The sequence below is a fragment of the Acomys russatus genome, chromosome 23, assembly GCF_903995435.1.
Source record: "Acomys russatus chromosome 23, mAcoRus1.1, whole genome shotgun sequence".
Taxonomy (NCBI): domain Eukaryota; kingdom Metazoa; phylum Chordata; class Mammalia; order Rodentia; family Muridae; genus Acomys; species Acomys russatus.
The window spans coordinates 12275475-12299690 of NC_067159.1; the positions used below are offsets into that span (position 1 = coordinate 12275475).

General features: G+C 41.5%; 1 protein-coding gene across 1 annotated transcript in view; it reads left to right on the forward strand.

Annotated features, from left to right (window-relative positions):
* The window catches only part of Vav3 (vav guanine nucleotide exchange factor 3), a 327028-nt gene that overhangs the window by 120740 nt on the left and 182072 nt on the right, over positions 1-24216 (forward strand). The window contains exons 3-4 of the mRNA XM_051165697.1: positions 19419-19477; positions 21202-21270. Coding sequence (XP_051021654.1) covers positions 19419-19477; positions 21202-21270 — 128 coding nt within the window. The remainder of the gene's footprint in view (positions 1-19418; positions 19478-21201; positions 21271-24216) is intronic.

Genomic DNA, 24216 nt, shown 5'->3' on the forward strand with positions numbered 1-24216 from the left:
ACATGGCAGAAGGAGCAAACAAACTCCCATGAGTTGTCCTCTGACCTTTAGATGCACACTGTGCCATTGGCCTCTGTCAAAATAAATTAAACGAATAAGCAAAAACAAATAATAAGGAAAAATACTGTAGCCAGAACTTCCTGGGCAATCACAAAGGGACACATCTACCACATACGTAAGAGTTACTGTTCTTTTTTCTTGCCTGTTATGAGACTTCCTCTCTGCGTTAGTTACTTGTTTATTGCTGTGATAAAATACCCTGGCAAAAGCAACTTAAGAAAGGGTTTGTTTTGCCTTATAGTTCTGGAGAGGTAAAATCAATCATGGTGGGGGATGCTTGACAACAGTCAAGGGAAAGCCATAGTGGAGGGAACAGGAAGCCAGCTAATCACATTGTCATCCACACACAGGAAGCAGAGGATAAGAACAGGAAGTAAGGGAAGACCACACAACTTTTAAAGACTGTCCCTGGTGACACATTTCCTCTACCTTCTGAAATATGCACTATCTGTGGCTCAAGCCTTCAAATACAGGAGTTTCCATGGGAAACTTTTCATTCAAACCACCACACTACTTTATATATGTTTTTCAGAGCTATCCCCTAGTGAGACCATTTCTCATTGTGCATAGGTACTATCTCTGTGATCTATGGATGAGACTATCACCTTTACCAGCTCCTTGGTGGAACTGTAAGCTTTGTTTCAGGTAATTTCCTAAAAGCTAACCCCATAGAGTTGCCCCTCTGTCTTAGCTTCTGTTAATTATATTATTTTAACATTTTTCAAAACAGAATTTTATTAGGAAATTGAATTTTTGTTCAACTTTGTGCTTTTGAAATACAACCATGACTGAACAAAACAAAACAAAACAAAACAAAAAACAAAAGGCATGAATTAATGTTTACCTATTGCAACGTAAACAGCCTTAAAACCCTCAGTTCATACTTTCTGAGCCCTGAATTATTCTTGCTGGAAGTCTCCCTGAGAAGTGAAAAGGTTTGTAGTGTGTTTGCTGCCTCTTGTCCTCTTCTCCTGAGTGTGTGCCTTTCCGTGTTTCTCTGTGATTGTTAATAACTTTCATATTGATTTGCAACTGTTATTTAGATGATAACATTTTCTTTTTCAAGCAATGTATTTGCTTTTGATTATGTTTCTGTGTAGCAATTCTGTTCGTTCATGAATCCTGGTCTCCTGAAATGGTCCACTATAACTTTTCCCCATCTAAGATGTTCATAATCTTATACAAATTTGAGAAATATTTAATCAAGAATTATTTTGGTATAAACCAAGGATATATTTGAATATTTTTCTTACCAATCTGATTATATCCATCCTATTTTGCTAAGTATCACTTTCCTTTTCTGTGAGAGTTGATACCTGCCCAGATAGTCTACTTTGCTAGTACCTGTGAGGCTCCCTCAAAATATCATCCTATTTTGAGGACAGTGTCAACAGCTGTCACTTGTGCAGATGGCATGTCACCCATGTAGTTGGGTGTCAGGCTGATTGTCTGTGGGGGCATCACTCAGCCCAGGGGCCTGTTTAAGAGATCTGCTCACATTCTAATAATCTTTAGAATAAAGCAACAAAGCATTGCCATCTTTTATGTCTTCTGTATGTGACCTTCAGTATCTCAAGGGTTAAAGTGTTAACTCAGGTCCTCCATGAGGAAAAGCACTTTCCAAAGTAGAACTGTCCACTTGTCACTCCCATTTGACAATGACATTTTCCCATCTACTTACTGGTTTCTGATAGCTCTCTCACGTCATATGTTTCCCTTTAGGTCCATGTTTACTTTACAGTCTTGGTGGTTTCCGAGGCTGCCTTTCCTTTCCTGCCCTTTCTTTCTTCTGACCGGCCATCTGCCTGCTGATGTCTTTGACCCATTTCCTGCTGTCTCCTTCCTGCTCTCTGAGGATTGATCTCAGGACGTCCTGGATGAATAGAAATAACGTGTTTGGAATCTGGCTTGGGATATGATCACCTACTCAGAGATTGTGTTTGAACAGAAAAATAAGATGGCTCAACCGAAGCACTGAGGGGATTCACCCCTAGAATAATAATGGAAAGTCTAGATAATAGGAAACCATTTTAGTTCTATCATGGAAATACAGTGATTAAGACCACATTAACATGAGACTATGTAATAATTAATCAATTTTCATGAAATACTAATAGTAATGAAAATGCTCTTGGTTCTTCCCAACTTAGTGTCTATCATAATTTCTTTGGTCATAGATGAGCATGATTATGTAAAGTTCAAAGATTGATCCCAGTTCCCTGGACAACTTTCTCGCCTCTTGCTATCTGATAAGAAGCAGAGAGAAGCTTGCACAGGAAGCTGACTGAGCTCTCACCTTCAAAGCCCAATCCCCTAGCATCCCAGTCTCTCTAGTTAGGTTCCACATCCTCCCAAAACACAGTCACTGCCCAGGGAACAAGTAGTCAAACAATGTGAGCCTAGGGGACATTTTGCACAGCAGAAGGATAGTATTTAAAGGGATTCATCTATAAAAATCTATTGCAATTATGACAATAGGGCCAAGTGACTTTTTTCCCTTTTTTAATGTTTCTTTTTTAACATATACATTTATATGGTTACACATGAATAAAATGAACTACATACAGCAGGAAGAACCACAAGACAAGCAGGACTTGTATAAATATTACATTCATAGTGATTTGGCTATTTGTAATTGGCAAACTTGAAGTAAGCATCTTTCCTATTTTGTTGGGCCTACATTTCTGAATGAAGATCAATATCTATCATATATCATCTCTATTAACTTAAAATATCTATCTTGATCTAAAAACATCATAACCCTAACCGATTAAGTTTAATTGTAATACTAAACTATCTGGTCTTCAACCCCATCAGACACTTAAGAAGGCATAAAACTTAAATATCTGTGTGAACTGAAAGTGGAGGTTAGCAGCTTCCAAAATGAAAAAATTACTGAGACAGTTTACTGCTTGACCAGTCACCCAACACTCTCTCTAATTTTGGAGCATCATCTTCTGCCTTCTAGCCCAATATATCTGACAGACATATTTGTGAGGCAGGAATTATTGAGGACTTGCTTACCCTGTCTTGACAGAATTTGGCCATCGACTCTGCCTGCATCTAAGCTTGCCTATTTTTAGTAGTGATCAAACAATATACAGGGATTAAGAAGTTGCCTGTGACACTTCACCCTTCATTTCTCCCTGGAAATATGCTCTTCTTCATCAACCGTATTAAATACTTTATTTCTTTTGTGTTGTTTGTTCCCTGGGAAGCCAGGCTGAATAGTGATGACTCCTGAACTTAGCAGGACAAAGGAGGAACTTCAAGAAGTAAAGTTCAAAGAAGGCATCTGTAAGGCTTTGGCTGCTTTCTCATGTACCAAGGATAATGTAAGAAATATGTAATAAGAAGTTTCACAAGACCATCTCTGCATGCTTCTCAAGGATGAGAGAAGGAGCAATATGATAGGAAAATAATCTTTTTGTTTTTAGAGCAGGTTTCACTCAACCACATGAGCACCTTAAGGAAACATTATTTATAGGAAAGTTAAAATGCATGCACACACAGACATAAACACACATTCTCACATGCATACACACTTATACATACATTCATACATACACTTGCACACACATACACACATACATACTCACAAACACACACACACATAAACACACAATACATTCTCACATACACATCCAAAAACACATACTCACACACACATGTACACACATACACACACATATAAACATACACATACACTCTCACCCACATATAAACACACATACACACATATAAACACATGCACACGTGCACACACACACACACACACACACACACACACAGAGAGAGAGAGAGAGAGAGAGAGAGAGAGAGAGAGAGAGAGAGAGAGACATACCTACCCCCCTCCAAGCCACCAATGCCAACAAACCCTTAAAGTTTAATAGTCTTTATCAGGAACTTTTAAATATGTAGGTATCTTTTGGACTAGAAGCTTAAATTCTAAGAATTTATTCTCAGGAAATAGATTATATGTGTAAATATTTAGTTATGAAAGTATTATTATTCTTTTCATTGTTTACAACTACGACAAACTGAGAGAAAAGTTCATTGTCCAGTACCAGGGCAATGGGGGATTATATGAAGAAAAAGAAAAAGCATGATAATAATAACTCTTACACTGCAAATCCTCTAGATCTAAAAACCATCTTAATATGGAAAAGAAGAAGGTGTGCTCCAGACATTTAAAGCATGCCACTGTCTACTTTTGTTGTTAAGCCAGAGTACCCGAAAAGGGGTTTACTTTGTCTGGCCTTTGACTCTGAGGCCTGGTGTGCCCTGATGTAGAGCTACATCAGAATAAATCAATGGTGCTTCATCACGTGCTGAATATGCTAGGGCAAGTAGCTGTGTGTGGAAGAGAAAAGGTTTAACAGGTTCTGGCAGGACAGGCACGCTTGTACCCACCTGTAATCCTGTGCCCAAGAGAGCCAGAGGCAGGAGGATTGCCATGAGTTTACGGCCATTGCTGGCTACTATATAGCATGCCCATAAATCCATATTCCAGGTGGTTCTTGATCCTTTCAAGTCAGAAATTCAAACTAAATGTCACAGAAGCTGGAGCAAGGCAACATCTCAGATTGAAGCAGATCCAGACTACCCTGGGTTGGGCCTGTATCACAGAGTTCTCAATTGAAAGTGATTTATCAGGGCAGCTGGCTTTAATGAGAGTGCCAATAATGAATTGCTTTCACTCTGTGAGGTTAGAGAAAGGAGACCAAAACACATGACCTACAATGTAAAACAATGGGCTACTTTCTAGCTTAGTAGTTTTACTACTATAAATTGCTTTTTTCTTTGCGGTTTTGTTGCTAGAATCCCAATTAAAAATGTTATTCTGGAAAACAATGCATTGAGTTTTAAATGCAAGTTGAAAAGGGATGTGCGTATCTGCTTTGAATTTTAGTATTTTATGGACTTTTTTTTTTTTTTTTAAAACAATCTGGGGCCTAGCATGCTACATCATTCATCTTCGTACTTCCTGAGTTCCTCAGCTCTCCTTGGACGCTGGCAGTTCAAAGGAATAATATCACTTAGCACATGTTTCGTATTTCAGTTACAGATAGAAAGCTTTAGTATTGAAAGTTTTAAAAAATTGTTTGCCAGGTAAGCCTTCCAAGACATTCTAAAATATCTCTATTTCAAGATATTATTAAATATACATATTGGAAACATCCTCCTTAAAAAAATCTGGGTTCTGACTCACTGGTTATTTGTCAGGACTGTTAAGATAGCCAAAATTTTTTTTTATTAATTTATTCTTGTTACATCTCAATGTTTATCCCATCCCTTGTATCCTCCCATTCCTCCCCCCCCCATTTTCCCATTATTCCCCTCCCCTATGACTGTTCTTGAGGGGGATTACGTCCCCCTATATATTCTCATAGGGTATCAAGTCTCTTCTTAAGATAGCCAAATTTGTTATGGAGATCTGAGCATTGTATTTCTGTGAATTAAATCCCAATTCTTGGTTTGCATTCGTAACTTTCTGAGGAGTGTGACTTTAGAGGGAGTGATGACATTTGCTGACTTTCTGTTCCTTCTTGTAACTGAGTACAATGTTCCATTCAGCAGAAAAGAAGGAAAAGGAAAACACGCAGAAACCAAGCAAGCCTCTTCTACTGTTATTAACGAACCATCTCATGAGAAATGTCTGAGTTGGACATAGTGGCACATGTCTTCAGTTCCAGCACTTTAAGAAGCAGAGGCAGATCTCTGTGAGTTTGAGGCCAGCCTGGTCTACAGAGTGAGTTCCGGGACAGCCAGAGCCTCACAAAGTCAAGTCAAGTGGCCAAAGACATTCGTGGATTGCTAGTGATTGCAGAGTTCAGCCAGACTGTGGGAGTTGGAATGTGTGGAGCACTGGAGGGTAGGGCTATTGTGCCTGGTATGCAAGTCTGGGAGATACCCTTTATGCTGTTAATGCATGACATACACCGCTGTGCACATTGGCTTCTCTTCCTCCTGGCTCATTTTTCTGGAGGGGCTGGCTATGTGGATAGCACTTCAGATTTTCCTTTATCAGTAATCACACAGGAACACTAGCTTCTACCTCTCCCCTTCTAAATGTCTACATATTTGAAACAAAACGTTTGAAAAAGGACCAAAAGAAAATGTTGGCATTCTTTTTTTTTTTCATTTTTCTTTTTTTTTTTTTTTTTTTTTTTTTGGCATTCTATTTTTTTTATTAATTTATTCTTGTTACATCTCAATGGTTATCCCATCCCTTGTATCCTCCCATTCTTCCCTCCCTCCCTTATGGGTTGATTTGAATTGATCATGTTGACACCTAGACACCAAGAGTTGATTTCAGGGAGTTTTAAATTTGTTCCTTGTGGGATGATGAGCACTGCAGGTTAAAATGCACCACACATCATTATGTTTGTGGTTATGTCAGGGCTGTTTGAAATAATGGCACGGTAACACATGCCATTAATCTCAGTACTCCAGAGGCAGAGACAGGAAGATCTCTGTGAGTTTGAAGCCAGCCTCATCGACATAGAAAGTTCCAGGACCCCCAGAGCTACACAGTAGGATCCTGTCTCAAAAAGAAAACAACAAAACAATAAAACCTATGGAGGATGGTTAGCAACTCTTTCCTTGCCAGGTGGTGCCAGGCAACCACCCCCGATCTTTTTTGTGACTTAATTTTACATCTAGTTCAGTTATCATTCTAAGACCTTTGAGTATGGAAAAATTAACTGAGGAATGTTGGAGGACTTTTTTTTTTCTGATACTTCAGTTTTAATCTTTCTCTATTTCAGAACCAGATATGTTTGGTTTTTCTCTCTTTTTTCTTTTCTTCTCTTTTTCATAAAGGAGTGGCCATCGAACCCAGAAAAGGTGAATAAGCAGACAGAATTTGAATTGGGAAAATTGAATCTCAGTCGATTGGTTTTCTAACACATGGTAATGGGCTGATCATAGACAATATGAAATAAGGCAACATTGAGAGACATTCAGAACTTCCATAATGGAGCAAAGGGAGCCTTTTCAGGGTGCTCTGTTCTTCTCAGGAAATGGGGAGGCTGTTTCTGCACAAGGTATTCTGGACCTCTGCCTCTCCATTGTCACTTTGCCTGACTCTCTGTTTCTATCATCTCTCAGTACTTGGATTCTGGTAAAATTTCATTTAAATGACAACAACAAAAAAGTATGTACTTGGTTGTAAGAATGCAGAAACATTTTTGCATTTCTCATTAAAATATCTTGCTGGCTACAAATTTTTATGCACTTGTTAGTAGTTACCCAACAATCTAGTAAGATAAATGTCGAGCTGGGCGTGGTGGGATCCTGTCACAGAACTAAAGCAACCACCAAACAGGACGTCAAGAGATGGAGACAGAACTGAAATCGCATAGAGGTGTGGCTCACTGGACAGTTAACATGTTACTGCATGTGCTGTTTGGATATCCTGTTTATTGGATGTTCAGGCAGCCCTGTGCTGGGGATCAGGAGGGAAGTCAGGGAGATGGAGCTTGCAGCATTGTCAGCTCTGAGCATGTTCTTCCTTCTTCTGTGTTGGTTTCCTCTTCTGCAAGCTGCAGGAAAGCCAAAGACTTTCTTGAACACTTCTTAGAAGGAGGGGCCTAGAGTAAATGCTAGAGAGATGATTCAGCTGTTAAGAGTGCTCGCCGCTCTTCCAGAAGATCCGAGTTTTGTTCCCAGAACCCACACTGGACAGTTCTCAACTGTCTGTGACTTCAGCTGGAGGGAATGTGATGCCCTCGTCCCACCTCAGTGTACACCCATGTGTGCATGGCATATGCACATATAGGTACACCCATAAAATAAAAATAAAAATAAGTCTTAAAGTATAAACTGACTCATGACTCTGGCTTCACAGGAGTGTCATGTATCATTATGTTCTTCGCAAACTTCTATAAGACTGTGAACCGACGGCAAGAATCCAGGAAGCGCCATGAGTTAGGAATTCAATGGGCTCCAGCGTGCACAGGGGAACCCAGTCCAGCTAACCCTCTGCTTGAAGGAGGCTTTCCAGTGAGTTGTGCTGAAATAAAGTTCCAGAGAGTTATTAGAGGGTTTTCATATAGCAACTTTGGTATCTGAGATGTTAAAAAAAAAAATAGAACTTTGGAAAAATTGTGTTTGTCTCTATGACACCATTGTCATTGCCTGAGAATGAAGGTAAAAATTAAAGAGGATCATCAATGAGTAGAAATAACTAATTACATTTAACTTTATTTTTAGAAGATTTTCATTGTTTTAAGAGGTAGTAGGCTCTCATTATATATAGTTAGAGGGTGGCTTTGAGCTTGTAGTGACACTTTTCTCTCAGCTTCTTGTGCATCATGTTTATAGGCATGTGTCCCTGCGCCTTTTTATTAAAATATTTTATAAGTACCTGTAATATAAGGTGCTCCATCACAGATAGTTAATCCTTCTGTTGGTCCCAAACAATTATACATTTAAAAAAACCAATTAGAGCTCAGAAAGTTGGTGGCCATTGAGTACTGAGATGGTTTCGTATTCATACACTTTAGTAGGAACAAAACAAACCAAAACCAAACCTCGAACTTTTCCATCGTCGTGTAAGAATCTGTAATCACATGTATCAATGGATGGAATATAGATACATATGAATACCCGAGCACATCAGGTCCAGGCCATGTCTTGCTTCTAAAAGAACAGATTCCTTAAAAATCACAACTGGTGAGACTGTGCCCTGTCCATTCACTGGTGAGACCTGGAGCTGTGGCCGCTTTGCTGGGTAGAGTTGAGGTTAGAAACCTGTCAGTGTTCATAGGACTCCTCGCCAGAGGCTCATTTGCTAGAGGCTTGTTCTTTGGCATGGTGATGCCAAGGTGGTAGAACCTTTAGGAGGCGGAGCTAACATTCGGTAGTTAGGTCAAGGAGGGTGCTCCTATGGGAGGCTTAGTGTGGTCTTATGGAGTGAGTTATCTGGTGAGTAGCTCATTATGAAGTGGGGCTAGCCCATGCCTTGTCCTCTTCTATTCACTGCTGTTTTGTTGGCCATTCACTGCCAGGTGTTATAGCCAAGGCAGCCCTCACAAGAGACTGAACAGTCCAGGTTGCCTGATCCTGGACTTCAGCATCCCAGACTGTTCTGTAATACCTGTCCTCCTTTATCTCCTTCCACTTCCTCTCTTTTATTCCTTGAACTCACAGGTTCCTTCTGCCTTAGCCTCCCAGGGGCTGGGCTACAGGGGCCCACATTTGTACCTCTGTTTTATACCTTTTACAAGGATCCAGCTTCAGGTATTTCATTGGGCGGACACAGAACTGATTACATAAGTTCCGTTATCTGAAGCCACTAACTGTTGGAGATGAGGGTCTGAGGCCCAGAAAAATCCAACCACTGTGTCATAACAAGGCAACCAGGCTGCAACCAGGATCCAGAGCTCTGCCGATTGTGTGATATTTTGAGGCAGTCATGCTGGCAAAGCTATTTTGTATAAGCCACTTTGATACTCTGTTTTATGCCAAGGACTTGTGTGTGTGTGGGGGCGGGGCAGGTGCTAGAAAAGTGCCATTAGATTCTTCTGTTAGCTTTGCTTTGATTCTAATAATCAATTACCCAGTTATGGAGCTTTTGTTCTGTATTATTCAGCAACGAGAAGTATAATTTTGTGGAATGTGAGTTAGGAGTCCTCTGAGGATGAAGGGGAAAGGGGTTTGATGGGGCTTGGAGTATCTTTCAGTTCTTCCCTTATTAGTCAATATGATTTTTTTACTATAACTCTCCCCAGTCTCTACTTTTAAATATCCAACTCAGCAAGTCCCTCTTGCCAGATCACCAGGGCATCAGGATCTGTGCCATGTGCATCACCTGGGGGCTGTTATAGCTGTCCAAATTTTCTTTTCCATGATACTGAGAGACTCACGACTTACGCAGATGTTGATAATTGGAAATAATATGTGAGTCTGGCCTGCTACTCTAGGGTGCTTCTGCCTTTTAATTCAAATTGATGCCATTGCCTGTGGGAGAAATTCTAAAAGATCATCTTCATAAGGAATGCTCTCAAATGCCCTATGCTTCCCAGAGTACTTGTTTCTGGAGGTTTGTGAGACGTGGGAAAATCAAAAGAAAAGAGGGCAGTCAGTGAGATTGCTGAGTGGGTAAAGGCACCTGCCACCAAGCCTTATGACCTGAGTTCAGCCCTCTGAAACCACGTGATGGAAAGAGAACCCACAGGTTGTCCACTGCCCTCCACATGTGTACATTGGCGTGTGTGTGCCCACACATACACATAGAAAAAAAGTGTTAAAAAATAAAACAGGCAATAACACAAATAAAAAGAAGTAATATAATAGCACGGTGTAGACTATGGAGTTGAAGTCAGTACACAGTAGCTTTAGTACCAACTAGGTCCACCCTGCTTGTCTGTCCATGGAATTTGCTTACTTACAATATATAAAAGTTTGCATATAGCACTGTGGGTAATTTGAGCACCATCAAAGCAAGCATTTCAAGGGTGTGGCCAACCTAATAGTTTAGACATAAGTTATCTTAGTGGCTACATCTGTATACAAGTGATTTCCCATGCAGAGGTTTTGTTCCATTCCTTAAACTTTCTGTGGGAAACGGAGCTGAACCTACCTGACTGAGCTAAGGAGTGCTGGGTGTGTCCAGTGTCCAGGTCCATTCTATCTTTAAAGCCTTGGAGAAGCTTCTCAGAGGCAGCTTTGGAAAACAGGAGGAATTACTTCCTTTTTTTTTTATTTTTATTTTTTTATCTAAGTAAACTCTACAGGTTCTTCCAGTTAAAACATCACATCCAAGGTTGAGATGAACCAGACTATGAAATGAAAATTATGTCAGAGGAAAAAGTGGCCAGTTCTCCCCCGTTTAGGGCAGGTGGGTGATGTGCTCCCTCCTTTTAGGGCTGCAGCCTAAGCAATGAGCTACTTTTCTACATCCTCTGAGAGGATTATCTTCTCTGATCCAGTTCTTGGTAAATGCTCAGACCCTAAGGGAAATTCAGATTATCCTGGATTAATCACTTATACTCAGAGAAGCTAGTGACTAAAAAGTGTTCCCCACTCAGTGGAAAATCTCTGAGATTCAGAAAAAAAGAAGCCTTCTGGGGATCACAAGAAAACATCTCCCTGAGGATTTAAAGGACACAGGTGGAAGTGTTAAAGCGACAGGTACTGTCATGCTGTTTCAAAAATATCTCTGTATGCAATCCAGTGGCAGTTACTTAAAAGGGGAAAATCAAAGATGTGGAATGAGAGAAGGGATCTCAAAGTGAAGCTGAACAAGAGGAAAAGCTAACCTTCATCTTTTTGCATAAGTCACAATCCAAGACAATTTTTTGTAATATGTAAAGTTCACAGTAAAAGCTTATATGAGTAGGTATGGCCCCGAGCCAAGGCTGACACTAAGTGGCAAAAGGAAAAAGATGGTGGGTCACACTGGTTTCCAGGAAGATCCAGTTAGATGCCTGCTGGAGTGGCTGAGTGTTCAAGTGACATGTATAAAGGGGGGAAGTAGGCAGTGACCATGTCCTGAGTGGAGGGGTAGTTTCCTCCTCCTCACAGGGCTGGCCACCACATTCTCAGATCTCTGTAGCCCTCCTCTGGTATTAAACAAAGGGAAGAGTAAATGTGGAGTGTGAGTTCATGGTATGGAGTCTTTGTGGGCTTACTGAAGTAGCAATGAAAATAATTTGATGGTTGGGGGGTGGTCACCACACCATGAGGAGCTGTCTTAAAGGACTGCAGCAGTAGGCATGTTGAGAAGCACTGTTCTAAAGGTAGGATTCTGGAACCTGCCTGGATCACCGTAGGCAATGTGGTTGGGTCTGGCCTAGTACAGCAAATGTCAGAGGAGTGAGGGAGTGGGCTGGAGGGACAGAGGGCGTAGGGACCCTGGTGTGCTGCTCGGAAGTTGCAGCTCTTTAAGTGAGAGGCACAGGTATGAGCATTCAGGTCGGGGTTAGGGCATCACAATGACTATTTAGAAATGTCGTTCAGCCTTCATGGTAGCCAGGTAGAGGGTGGGTTTAATGAGAGATGAACTAGAGGACAGAGCCAAACTGGCAGTTATTCTAGCAGAAGAAACGAGATGGGAGGTGGGGGGGGGGGTGGGGGTGGAGAGGCTATAGCAAGGCAGAGACACAGGGAGAGACAAAGGGGTTGGATCTGAGATGGGTTCAGTGAACAGATTGACAAGGCTTAGATATAGGGCAGGGTTCTAGAAAAATCTTTTGATTGTCCATCCATGGGAGGGAGAAAAGTGGCATTTAGGGTAGAGTCACTGAGAGAGGAAGTAGGGTCTAAGGGAAAGATGTTCTCTTTTGGTGTCTTTGGAGTTAGAGGGCCAAGGCTGACAAAGCAAGGAGCAAGGACCATAGCATCAAGGCGGTGTCTCCCGAGACACATACCCAGATTGCCTCATCTCACCTTCACAACAGACTGAGTCATGGGCAATGTTTTTCCTGAAATTTCACATATGAAAGGGAACCAAGTCAGTGTTCCATATTAACCCAGTCAGTGGGAGGTGCAGGTTGTATTTGAACTCAAAAAGTATTGCCCCCTTCTGCTTATATAGCAAGCTCAGCATTTCTAATGATGGTAGTCACTCTTGATAATTTTAATAAGGTGATTAAAAAAAAAAGAAAAAAAAAAAAAGAATTCTTGCATTTGTTACCATCACTGAGGTCAGTACATGCTGCAACTGGTCTATTTAGGGGATACACTGTTCTTGAGAACAATGGAAAGTCATTTTCCATGGCTTATAATCTTGGTCATAAAGGATGTTCTCTGTCTCTTCTGGCTGTATTTCTTTGCTTGGCCCATGGAGATGGTGCCGGGGGCGTTTTTTTCTGACAGCATCCTGCAGGAAAAAGTGACAAAGGAACAGCCAGTGCTCAAGGAAATCTCTGAAAACATGTGGCTGGAAGTGACGCTGAGCTGCCGCATAGCCTAATGGGGTAATTTACTGTGTGAAATTGGAATTGCAGAGAAAATTAATGTAATGAGCTCTTTTGATTTCCTGGGAGACTGAAGGTGAAATATACTGCTAATCTGCAACCTGCCATCTGGCAGGGTTTAGCATTGGGCCTCGTTGTCAAGAATCTCAAGTGAAGGGTAATATTCTAGTTCCCTTGATTGTCTTTGAGTCTCACAGCTGACCTCTCCTTCAGTGCCAGTGCTTTTGTATTAATCTCCCAGACCAACACCCCGAAACCCCTAGTCCCAGTTACCTCCTTTAGACCTTGTGTTTTCCTCTACTCCATAGGGCATTTGCTCTGAGCCCGTGGGAGCCTTGATGCCACACCTGGGTCTCATGCCACAGCTGCTCACTTGTGCTGTGGTGCTGTGATGCTGTACAGCCCTCCCAACCCACTGAACTGGTCTTACACTCAAGGCTCAAGGCTGAAATCCCTGTTTGCCCCTGTACAGCCCACCTCACCGTAAAAATCACTGGCCCAGAAACCGTTATTCAACACAGCTATTGGGGCAGGGAGTAAGTTAAGAGAGAAAACTTGAGAAAAACCAGGAAGCTATGTTCAGTTCACAAATAGATGTTTTGTTTTGTTTTGTTTTTTCCTGATATTGCATGTTGGGCCTGATAGTTTCCTTCGGCTATTCTCTGTGACCATGGCTTCCTTAACCCAAGGCCATCCCAGGAGCTTTAGTATCTCTTGCATGGATGGCTTTCTTCCTTTCTTCAGTTGTAAGTTACATTAGCGACACTAATGTGCCACATAAGCAAAGAGTGGGATCTAGTCATGAGTCTCTTGAAGATAATAGTTAAAAAAAAAGGGGGGGGGGAACTTTGTCTGTATTCAGTGTTGCATTTTGCTTTATGCAATAGCTTTTAAACTGACAAACTGAGTGGTGAGACAGTTTTCACCAATGAAAAGTCATTGTCAAATGGAAAAGATACAGGGACATCATAGGCTATTTACTGACTCTAGGGTTGAAGAGAGCTGGGTGACTCTATCCTATACATAACATTAATTTTCACTCTGAGTTGTAAATGTTGTTTTTATTTCCTCAGATGAGGGGATGAGATGAGAGCCATTCCCAAGCCTTTCTAGCTCTCTCTGAACTCTCACTGGCTGGTTCAGCTCAGCTGTTCTGGTCCAAACTCTTCTCTAAGCTGACTGATTCAAACAGACTTCTCTTGGCATCTGACTGGATTGCTCTGCCTGGCCTCAAACTCATTCTAGCAATATGTTTTAATCTCTCCCTCATTCTCATTCTCTGGCTCATTCTGTCTCCACCTGTGTCTAGATTGTTCTCTCTGCAACCTGCCTCTGTAAAACTGTCCTAGTAATAACTCTCAGTAAAAACAGAAGCGCTCTCTCTCTCTCTCTCTCCCTCTCTCCCTCTCTCCACACTGTTCTTCAGTAGGCTCTCCTGTTCCATTTTGGTAAGAGTTAGGCATATCCCATCTTTGACTCATTATGTCAAATCTTTTACTTTGTCTGCCCCTCAATTAGATGTCACTTCCAAACATGGGTGTTTCATTCTATAAATTAACCTCACCCTCATTGTTTGGGATTAAATGTGTGTTCTCAGGGCATGCCTGCATTCCAGCCAGATCATACTGTAATCCAGAGTGTGTCTGCATTCCCACCAGATCACATAGACCTAGAAGGTCTTAGGATGTGATCCCTTTCCAGAGCAGCCATGTTGCGGGATTAAAATTCCTCTACAGTGAGGTTTCCCCACGGGTGCCAGGCTAGCCCTTTACACATTCCAGCGACCTATGTGGTCTAGGATCTTCACAGTGATTTTTGCAAGGCAAACATTACTCTTTCACTTGAGAATCAAACAAGGAGGAAGTAGTTTGGGTCACCTGCCCTGAAGGTATTTTCTATTGCTGGAGAGCAGACTATCACTGGAATGCTTTGCTGCATTCTCTCATGCCTGCAAGAGTGTCTAAGTTCATGTAAGCAGCCTAAAGGATACTCCTCCTTTCTTCTCTCATAGGCAGCCATCCCATATTTCTATCCTTCCTACAGCAGAACCTGCATATTACTGAGCACACATTTGATAGGGATGGTGAGTGCTGGCACTGTAGCAGAGTGTTGTAACCACTTGCTGATGGGAAAATGGCAAAATCATTATATTATTTACATATACTGGGGTGTCACAAAGCATTAAGGTGGATAAAGTACATTATGTGTGATGGCATGGCTGTGATTGATTGCTGTCGACAAAGCACAGCACAGAATGTTTTTAGAAAAATCTTAGAAATATTTTAAAAATAGCTTTACAATACATCTCTCTACTTTGAGACAGGATCACATTCTGTAATCTACACTTCCTTAGATCTCATATGTGGCACAGGTTACTCTTGAAGTTGTAATAATTCCCCTGCCCCAGCTTCTGAAATGTTAGGATTACAGGCATGAGCCATTATTCCAGGCTAGGAACTCTGATGATGATGATGATGATGATGATGATGATGATGATAGCTGTTTTTGTTGTTACAAGAGGAAGGGAGGGGGAAGAAGGATAAAGAGAAGGAGAAGAAGGAGAAGAAGAGGGAGAGGAAGAAGAAGGAGGAGGAGGAGGAGGAGGAGGAGAAAGAAAAGGAAAACATAAAGAGAACGTGAATGAGTCACAGCAGATTCTTGGCTGTGGTCCCCTCTGGATAGAGCTCAGAGAGGTGGAGGGTGACAGCTTTCATATATTAATAGTTTAACTTGGAAAAAACTTGAGTTCTTTTAAAAAAATATTGAAATCTGATTTTGAAATTTTTAAATAAAATGATAGGTGCCAGGGCAGAATTATAGCCATGGTCTATGAGACCGAGATTTGGGTGGAAGTGCATCAGAGAGAGAAGGTGCCTTGGAGGAGCCAGCCACCTTATGGAACTCTGGCTTTACCTGAACAAAGCCACTAGGGACTTTGAAGTAGGCTTTGCAGGTGTACATCTCAGTGGACACTCTCCTGTTTCACTCAGACTTCTCTTTCCTCCTGAGCCTTCACTATGGCAGCCCCATCTCCGAAGGACATCGCAGTGCTCAACCTCGGCTCCCAGCTCCCGAGGACATCACTACGTTCAGCCACAGCTCCTACGGATGTCTTACATCTCACTTCTTATGGTACCACTGTGGCTATCTCAGGGTGCCCTGAGGACCACTGAGGCCACTGCGTGACTTCTGGAAACTGCTTCCCATGACTTCCTGCCCCCTCTGTTCACTCTGCTGTATTCGTTCTCCAGTGCAATTCACCCTGTTCTCTCCTTTCCCAAATGTTCTCAATGATCCTGTTGCTTCTGGTACGTGACTCCTTGCTACTTCTCCTACCTTCCTCATACAATAGGCCTGATTTACGTTGCCTCAAATATAACCTTGGACTTCTTTACAAACGCATTTTCTTACCCATGGGATAGAGGATGTGGGTACAGACAGGAAGTTCAGGACGTGGAGTCAGTATAGCTCGTTATTGCAACATTCTTGCCACCTCACCCTCTTTTCTTGGAATTGATGTCTATGTCTATCACGTTGAAGTAACCACTTAAAAATCAACATATTCAGCGGAACATAGGCTTTTTGAGTGTCTTTCAGTATGCTGTCTTTTATAAATATTTTTGTATGCTTCAGATGGACAGGCCAAGGAATCCGTGTAGGGGATTTGAGGATCTGGCATTGATTTGTGTACTTGTTTGTTCTTGACCTGTAAACACTGTAAGCTCTGAATAGACAATGTTCTAAAAACACCACATTGACCAAACACCCTTCATTTGTTTTGGCCAAACTTAATATTAGAACGATATGTAACAGGACAGACATAAAAAGTGAGGGGTCTCACAGGTGCTCCTTGTAAGATCCCCACGCAGTCTTTCTACCATCCACGTCCCATGAATTTATATCCGTGTTATCTTCTGGTATTGAATAGCAATAAATATCCTTCATTAAATCACAGGGGTTGTTGCTTCAGCTAAATTTTCAAAGTGTGCTTAATGGGATCAGTAGAACTACGGTAATAGACTATCGTCTGGCTCCCTCTGGTGGGAGATGCTTTCATGACAAGTCAAGTTGTGTGCTTTATTTTTATTTTTTTATTTTTTTTTTAATCTTGTTCAGTTTCCCCTCTGAAATGAGGAGAAGGCACTTGGGTGGGAAAGATTGTAGCTGTTCTGAGTGATGCAAGATGAAAGTCAAAAAGTGTATTTTGTAAATCTATAATTATACTATTTATCTCCAAAGGATAAAATCAATTGCTATTAAGATGCACATAATAAGTAGCACTAATAGTACATTATTGCCGTGTTGGATTTGTTTGTTTGTTTGTTTTTGCTAAGAGGGGCTGAATCCACAACATAGAACACAGCCCAAGGAGGAGACTTCTCTGGGGTTCTGTAGCATTGGCACAGCCTACAATTGTGTGCGTCTCAAACTCTACTTTAACCAAGGGTCTGAATACGTCTCAGATTATTACAGATGTTTTACCAAAACTAGATTTTTTCACTTAGAAGCATGCAGTTTTGGCGTCTTCAGATTTAGTTCTTTTTCTTTCCCAGTGTCTCAGCAGGAGGTTAGGGTTAAACTGCAGAATTTGGGGTCAGTAGCTTTGCTTCCCTGGTCTCCAGGTTACTTGCTTCATTTTACCCTTAGGAACTATCCTGAAGCATCCTCCGTTCCTTTGCTCTTGTTAAAAATCTTGAAGCAGTTTTTGGCTTATTTTTTAAATTAATAAAACTGTATTCATATCATGCATAACATGCTGTTTTGAGCTATGTATGCACTGCAGAGTGCATAAACCGAACTGATTGGTAATATGTACCCTCTCTTCTTTCAGTTTTCCTAGTGCCAACATGACACATAAAATTTTTTAACATTTTTCAAGTATCCAGGAAAACCGGTCATTGCTAGTTATAGTTAATATGTAATTACAATTTTCTATGTAGCTAATTTTATTTCCTATAGTAAAAACCAAGCATTTGGTGAGCATTCTCAGTTTTTCACTAACTGAGACTAACTAAAACACACTAACTGCTGTGTTTTAGAGAGGCTACCAAAGGTGATTTCACCCGAAAACTAGTGTACAAGGCTCTGAATAGGCCCACTCCTGAGCCAGGAGCTTTGAGACCCCCTCCATGCGACGGGCACTCTTTAGAGACGCCCTCTGAGGGCTGCTGACCTTTGCTCACATTCCTGCCCTGGAGCTGAGGGTTTTTTTTTTTTTCATAAGTACTAGGCTGCCTCAGTCCAGACAGACAGATGCATTTCTCCTACTTCCCCTCTTACTCAAAATGAATTGCACAGCAAAATGAGCCTCCTTTGCTGCGCTTAATTTTGATAGTTTTTGGCAATTATGCTCATCATAAAAATGGAATTAATGAGAAAAACGCATTCAGGATCCTTGGTTTCCTCAGGAAGTCTCTGTCAAAGGTGATTGTAGGTACAGGTGACAGAAGGAGCGGGAAGATTACCAGTTACAGATGCTAAAACTGTTCGCAGACGTGCTTGGGCTTAGGCACTGAAGGTCTTCACGAGGAGTTTCTGAAATGCATAATGAGGAGTAATTTAGAGCAGGAAATTCCTGAACACACTCAGAATTAGAATAAAGCAATTTCTTTAAAATTGGCCATTATAAAGAATTGCTACCTTTGATCCATTTTACACGCACTGTGTTATTTAATCCCTACAATAGTCTAATGATCATTAGCTATTATTTGAAGCCCTATCTAGAGGGAGAAACCAAAACTGGTGAATTTAGGCGGCTGCTAAAAGTTACCGAGCTAGTGAGTGGGAAAGCTGGATTGGAATTCATGTCATCAGCTCAAGAGCTGGCAATCTAAGCCGTTTTGCTGCTCAGTGATGCCTGCTGTGATGGGGAAATATCTGGTGTCTGTGTGGCCCACAATGCAACAGAGCCTGTGATGACTGAATGCTTAAAACTTGGCTAGCACAAGCCTGGAAATGAAAATTTGTGATTAAAATGAAAAAATTAAAAAAATCTTAAAGCGCTCCACATATCTAGTGGGCACTATGTGAGGGAATACAGATTTATGTGATCTTTAAGAATTTTTCAGTTTAAGGTACTAGGTGTTTAGGGTTAATGCGTTTAACTCCCTGTTTTATTGGAAGTAGACTATCGCTCACATGTATTAGTAATCTGATTTAAAATAAAATTTTTGGTTGTGAGCCTAACCTTTAACGGCGGAGCCATTGCTCCAGCCCTTAAAAATAAAATTCAAAGAAAAACAATATGGGTATAATCTAATCCAGGCGGTTAAGCTTCTCAGTCACGACACTTCCCGTTTTACACTTATTGAATCTATAAATTTATGTTTTTCACGCCCGTTAATATTGAATGGGGAAAGTGTTGCTTTTGAGGAAAGCCTTAAGCCTTATTAAGTACATGCCCCGTGAACAGTTTTCTCTTTTTTCCTTCAGGTCATAGAGACACTATCTCGGTTATCCCGCACACCCATAGCACTGGCCACAGGAATCAGGTGAGTTCCGGCCTCCTCCGGGCTTCCTGTTTCTCACGTGGTTCGTTGCGATGCTGTTTCTTGAATGGTTACTGTTTGCAAGGCTCTTTGTGCCTGGTATGTTAAGTGGCACACACGCACTTGAGATTTACTGAGCAATTAAGGACAAATAGCAGGAGGCGCACTAGCTGAACGTTGCTCGGAGTTTGCTGGTGACTGTGGCTGGTTACGTCTCTTAAAAAAAAAAATAACTGGCATTTCTATATATATAATTCATTAAGATAAATGAAGATGGTTTAGTACATAAATATTTAAGAATATAGCGTATTTGGTTTCTGTAGAAGAGGCCGTAGCCAACTCATAACTTTTATGAGTTTAAGAGCTTGTCACTGGCTGGATAGCCCAGTTCCCAGATGCAACCACAGTGGTCCTGGGGAGGACATCCTGAACACCCTATCTCAGAAACGGTCCGTGCTTTCATCAGTTTTCTGTGGAAATACCTTGCCGGTTGATTGATTTTTTTTTTCAGTCCCTTCCAATTTGCTCTTCAGTGATGAGTAGCTGCCTATGTCAGTGTGTATTTTGTGTTATTATATACAAGGAGTAGATTTGAAGCAAGCATGGCCTGCTTTGTATGTATGTTTGATTCTGAAAGGATATTATCAGAACTCTCTCTTCCTTCTGGAATTTTCTCGTCTATATTCATGCAGGGCACTGTCATTTTCTGTAGTGAACGTGTATAGATATGAAAGCCTGATACAATGTGCCTATATTAAAAAAGAATGACCTTAAAAGCTATTTAAAAAGATGTAGACCCCTCTGCTATCTTAAGTATTAAATTAGTTAATAATATATGTAAAATTAAAAGTGTTTTAAATAATAAAAATGTAGCAAAAAGTCTTGTGCTCAATGGAACTCTTTAGTTATTATTTAAAGCTTATGATTTTGAGGGATTCTTTTTATCAACACGAAATACACTTACTATCAAAGAATGGAACATTTGTTGTTACAATATAATTTTACCATGGTAATTTTTTAGGCATACTTTTAAAGCATTATTTTGGTCATAAGAAAACATGTTAATGAGAAACAAAAAAGATGTCAAATGATAGGAATGGGGGAAAATTAGTGTGATTTAAAAAAAAAAAAAAAAAAGGAAACAAAACAACTCCTCCTCAGTCTCTTTGGAGTCTACTACTGCTCATTTCTGCAAAACTGAAAATAAAAACATACAGCCTAAAAGCTCTGTTGTCTTGAATAGGAAAGCCGGCCAAGGTTAAACGTTACATGCATGATGTTTTTGTCTTCTAACAATCTTCAGCCTTACAAGTGAACAGAGCCATGAAAAACAATTTCCTGCCAGAGCCTTTGTGGGATTAGCTCTTACAGCTGGAGTGAGGGAGCTGAGGGCAAGGGAATGGGCAAGGCTGCTTGTGCCCTGAACTGGGCCCTATGGTGGGTGCCGTGGGGTGACCCTGCAGGTATGTGGCAGGTGAGAGATCAGATCATCACATTAGTGTGTGTCTGCAGGGACTCACTGCAATGCTGGAGGTGGTTTTGGGTAGCAGGTGTTGCAGTCTCTCCAGGGAAACCCCAGGCACAGCTGCTGGGCAAGTGCTTTTGGGGAAACCAGAGAAATCACTAAATTCGATGACTTGTTTGAGCGGCAGCAGGTTTGGCTGTTTAATCAGAGGTAAATGCTCATCCCTGATTGCTTACTCTGCCATGCTTTTTCTTCCTTCCAGGCCCTTCCCCACAGAAGAAAGCGGCGTAAATGACGAAGACATCTACAAAGGCCTCCCTGACTTAATAGAGTACGTTGAGCATTTTCAGTGAGATTAAGCACAAATTTGCACTTAACGCAGATGTGAGCTATAACAAGCTCTCTGCAGGGTAAAAGGGATGTGATGGTTAAGCATAGTAAGACTTGTCCTTAAAGCAACGATGGGACATTTCACAGGAAATGTGCTCCAACTGGCTTTTGGTTCTTATCCTGTGTTCCCAGGAAGAGAAACTTACTTCAGAGAAGTAAAAACTCGAAGTCTCTCAAAGGCATAATAGAGAGGTAGATAAAGCTGGAATTTCACATTTGGGGAGTAATAAAAATAAAGTTTACTACTGGAGTTGTAGGACAGAAAGAGCGCGTGGCGCTTTTGTCAGCACCAGGAAGGACGGATGCAGTTGGAGTTATTCGGGGAGATGTCAGTAGATGGAGCTTATCCCAAGCCAAGGATCCTTTGTGCTTTCTTATCTAATAGTCAGGAGAGGCAGAAGGTCTGGCAGCTGATTATCTTCTGCTGATTGAGTGGCTTTGTGCAGATTACGAATAAATATAAAGCCTGATCCTCTCTCCTCGAAGACCTTATGATATAGATCAGGCATGTTTGCACAGAATTATAAACGATGGATTATGCTCTGAGGGCAATTCTTGGAATCTGCAGGCATCCATTTTTTTTTTTTTCCATCCGTCCAAAACTGGCTGTTTTGTCTACTCACATTACTGGCCCCTCCCTTACCAGTCTTTCTTATGGAGAGTCCTTTCCTGGTGAAAATAGCCACCAGACTGTACTGTACTCTGTGTCTTTGGAGTGCTTATTTCTGGCTAACACAATGTGGGCTCGCTGCACTTACTGCCTGCATTTTCACCCCAGTGACACCCAGGGACTTTGTGCATGTCTCTATTCTTAGCACCTAAAACCGCGGTGAGCTGGAGACATGGCTCAGTGGTTAAAGCAGCTGTGCCAGGAAAAGGATCTGAGTTTGAATTCCCAGAACCCAGCTTGCCTGCAATTCTAACCCCAGAAAGCAGAGACAGAAAGTTCCCTTAAGGCAAGCTGGACAGTGAGACTAGCCATATGGGTGAGCTCTGGATTTGACTGAGAGAGGCCCTGCCTCAATGAAATAAGGTGAAGGAGTAACCAAGGAGGATTCCAGACATCAACTCCAGGCCTGTACATATACTCGCATATCCACACCTGCACTCGTATGCCCATAGACCCTCACACATGCAAACATGTATACAACCATGCCACATTATACATGAAAAAAGGAGAAAAAAGAGTTTAAGCTGTTTCTGGTGTACGTACATGAATAAGCCAGAATATTAAGCATCTCCCGTTTGCCAGGCATGCATTTAGGCTTGAACTGGCTAATCATTTAACAGTAAGAGTGTGTTGTGTGCTCATTGGTGTACTAACATGCTCTGTGTGTTGTTTTATGTAACTACCGTATTAACTTCCCACTGTTGTAATCTAATGAAAAAACCAAATTTGCACACCAAACCAACCCACTAGAAATGACCTCGTGCATAGTAGTCTTTGAACCCAGATATTTCAGACCTTGGGGCCAGAGGCTCTTAATCACTGTCCTGGGACCAGATGTATGTTGACTCGGTGCTCTAGGAACTCTCAGTAGAAGAGCTGGTGAGCAGAGTATTGCTGGAAGCCATGACTAGGCAGCCAGCAGCTCTTCCTATTTGAAGTGGCATTTGAAGTGGCCTTACTGCTTCTAAACTTCCAAGAACTCACTCCCATTAAGTGAGATAGATGCTGATTATCTGATTAGTTTGGAAACAGTCTTTTATAAAGTGATTGTAAGGTTGTTGGTCTTGTAATCAGATTCTTACGAAGGATATATTACGTCTAGAGCTGTGATGATGATGTTCCTTTCAAAGTCTTACGTTGTCACAGGACCCCATTGATGCTCACTAATACCTATTATTTTTTAAAATAGCCATTGCTCACCTTGTTCTGCTTAGCAGTATTGTTAGGTAAGATTTAACTTGGATGGAATGTTAGGTTTCAAGTAAGAAGAAGCCTTACATCCAAAGTGTCAGTGGATGGATGTCACCCATTTGGCTCTGGCCAGACCCCTCCCAGTAGAACCAGCCCCTTCCTCGGTTTGATTATCTTAGTTAGCTCTATCATGATCTCAGCCGACTTCCCTGCCTTCTGATGGGTTGCACAAAATGCCTAGACACAGGACCACCAGGACTGCATAGAGAGACTCCATCTCAACCCTCTTCCAAGACGTAATGAAACAAAGTTCTCAGACCAACCTAGTTGTCCCACTGTTTCATAGCCAGAGTCCATCAAATGCCCTGCTACAGAAGGGCGCTGGCTGTCCTTCCTGAGATCAATTCCCAGCAACCACACAGCCCCTCATAACCATCCACAATGGGATCTGGCGCCCTCTTCTGGCGCATATAGCCCCTGTTGGTTGTTAGATACCCAGGCTAAGGTTGAGCTCACCAAGTGTCCGATTCTTTATAGTTTTGTTTTAGCTCCTTCCTGGCCTCGCACACTGCCCAAGGGAGTCACTAAGCTCAGCATCCCCAGGGTCTTTGGACCCCACCTTTCATGTTAGTGCCCTTTTTAGGAGCACTATCTCTCTCTTCATTTGATGTGTGTGTGTGCTACCCTGGTTAATCTTGCAGTCCCATTAGGATGGAAAAACAGTATTTTTACAGTAGAAATGCCCTGAATAAGCCAACATAGTCATAATCTAGCTCAGCCATAACACCTCTTTGAAGCCTTCCCCCTGACTTTGTTTAGTTATTTTTTTCCCTCATTCCTACTCCTTTACCTTGTGCTCTTTACCTTGCTCCATATATAGAATTATGTATTTATGGGCTGTTCTCCATACAAGCCAGTTTATATCTGTTTGTATGTTGTGCATGATATGTGTGCATAATATGTGTATGTGCATGTGGGTGCACTCATGTTTCAGTGTGAGTGTGTGTGTGTGTGTGTGTGTGTGTG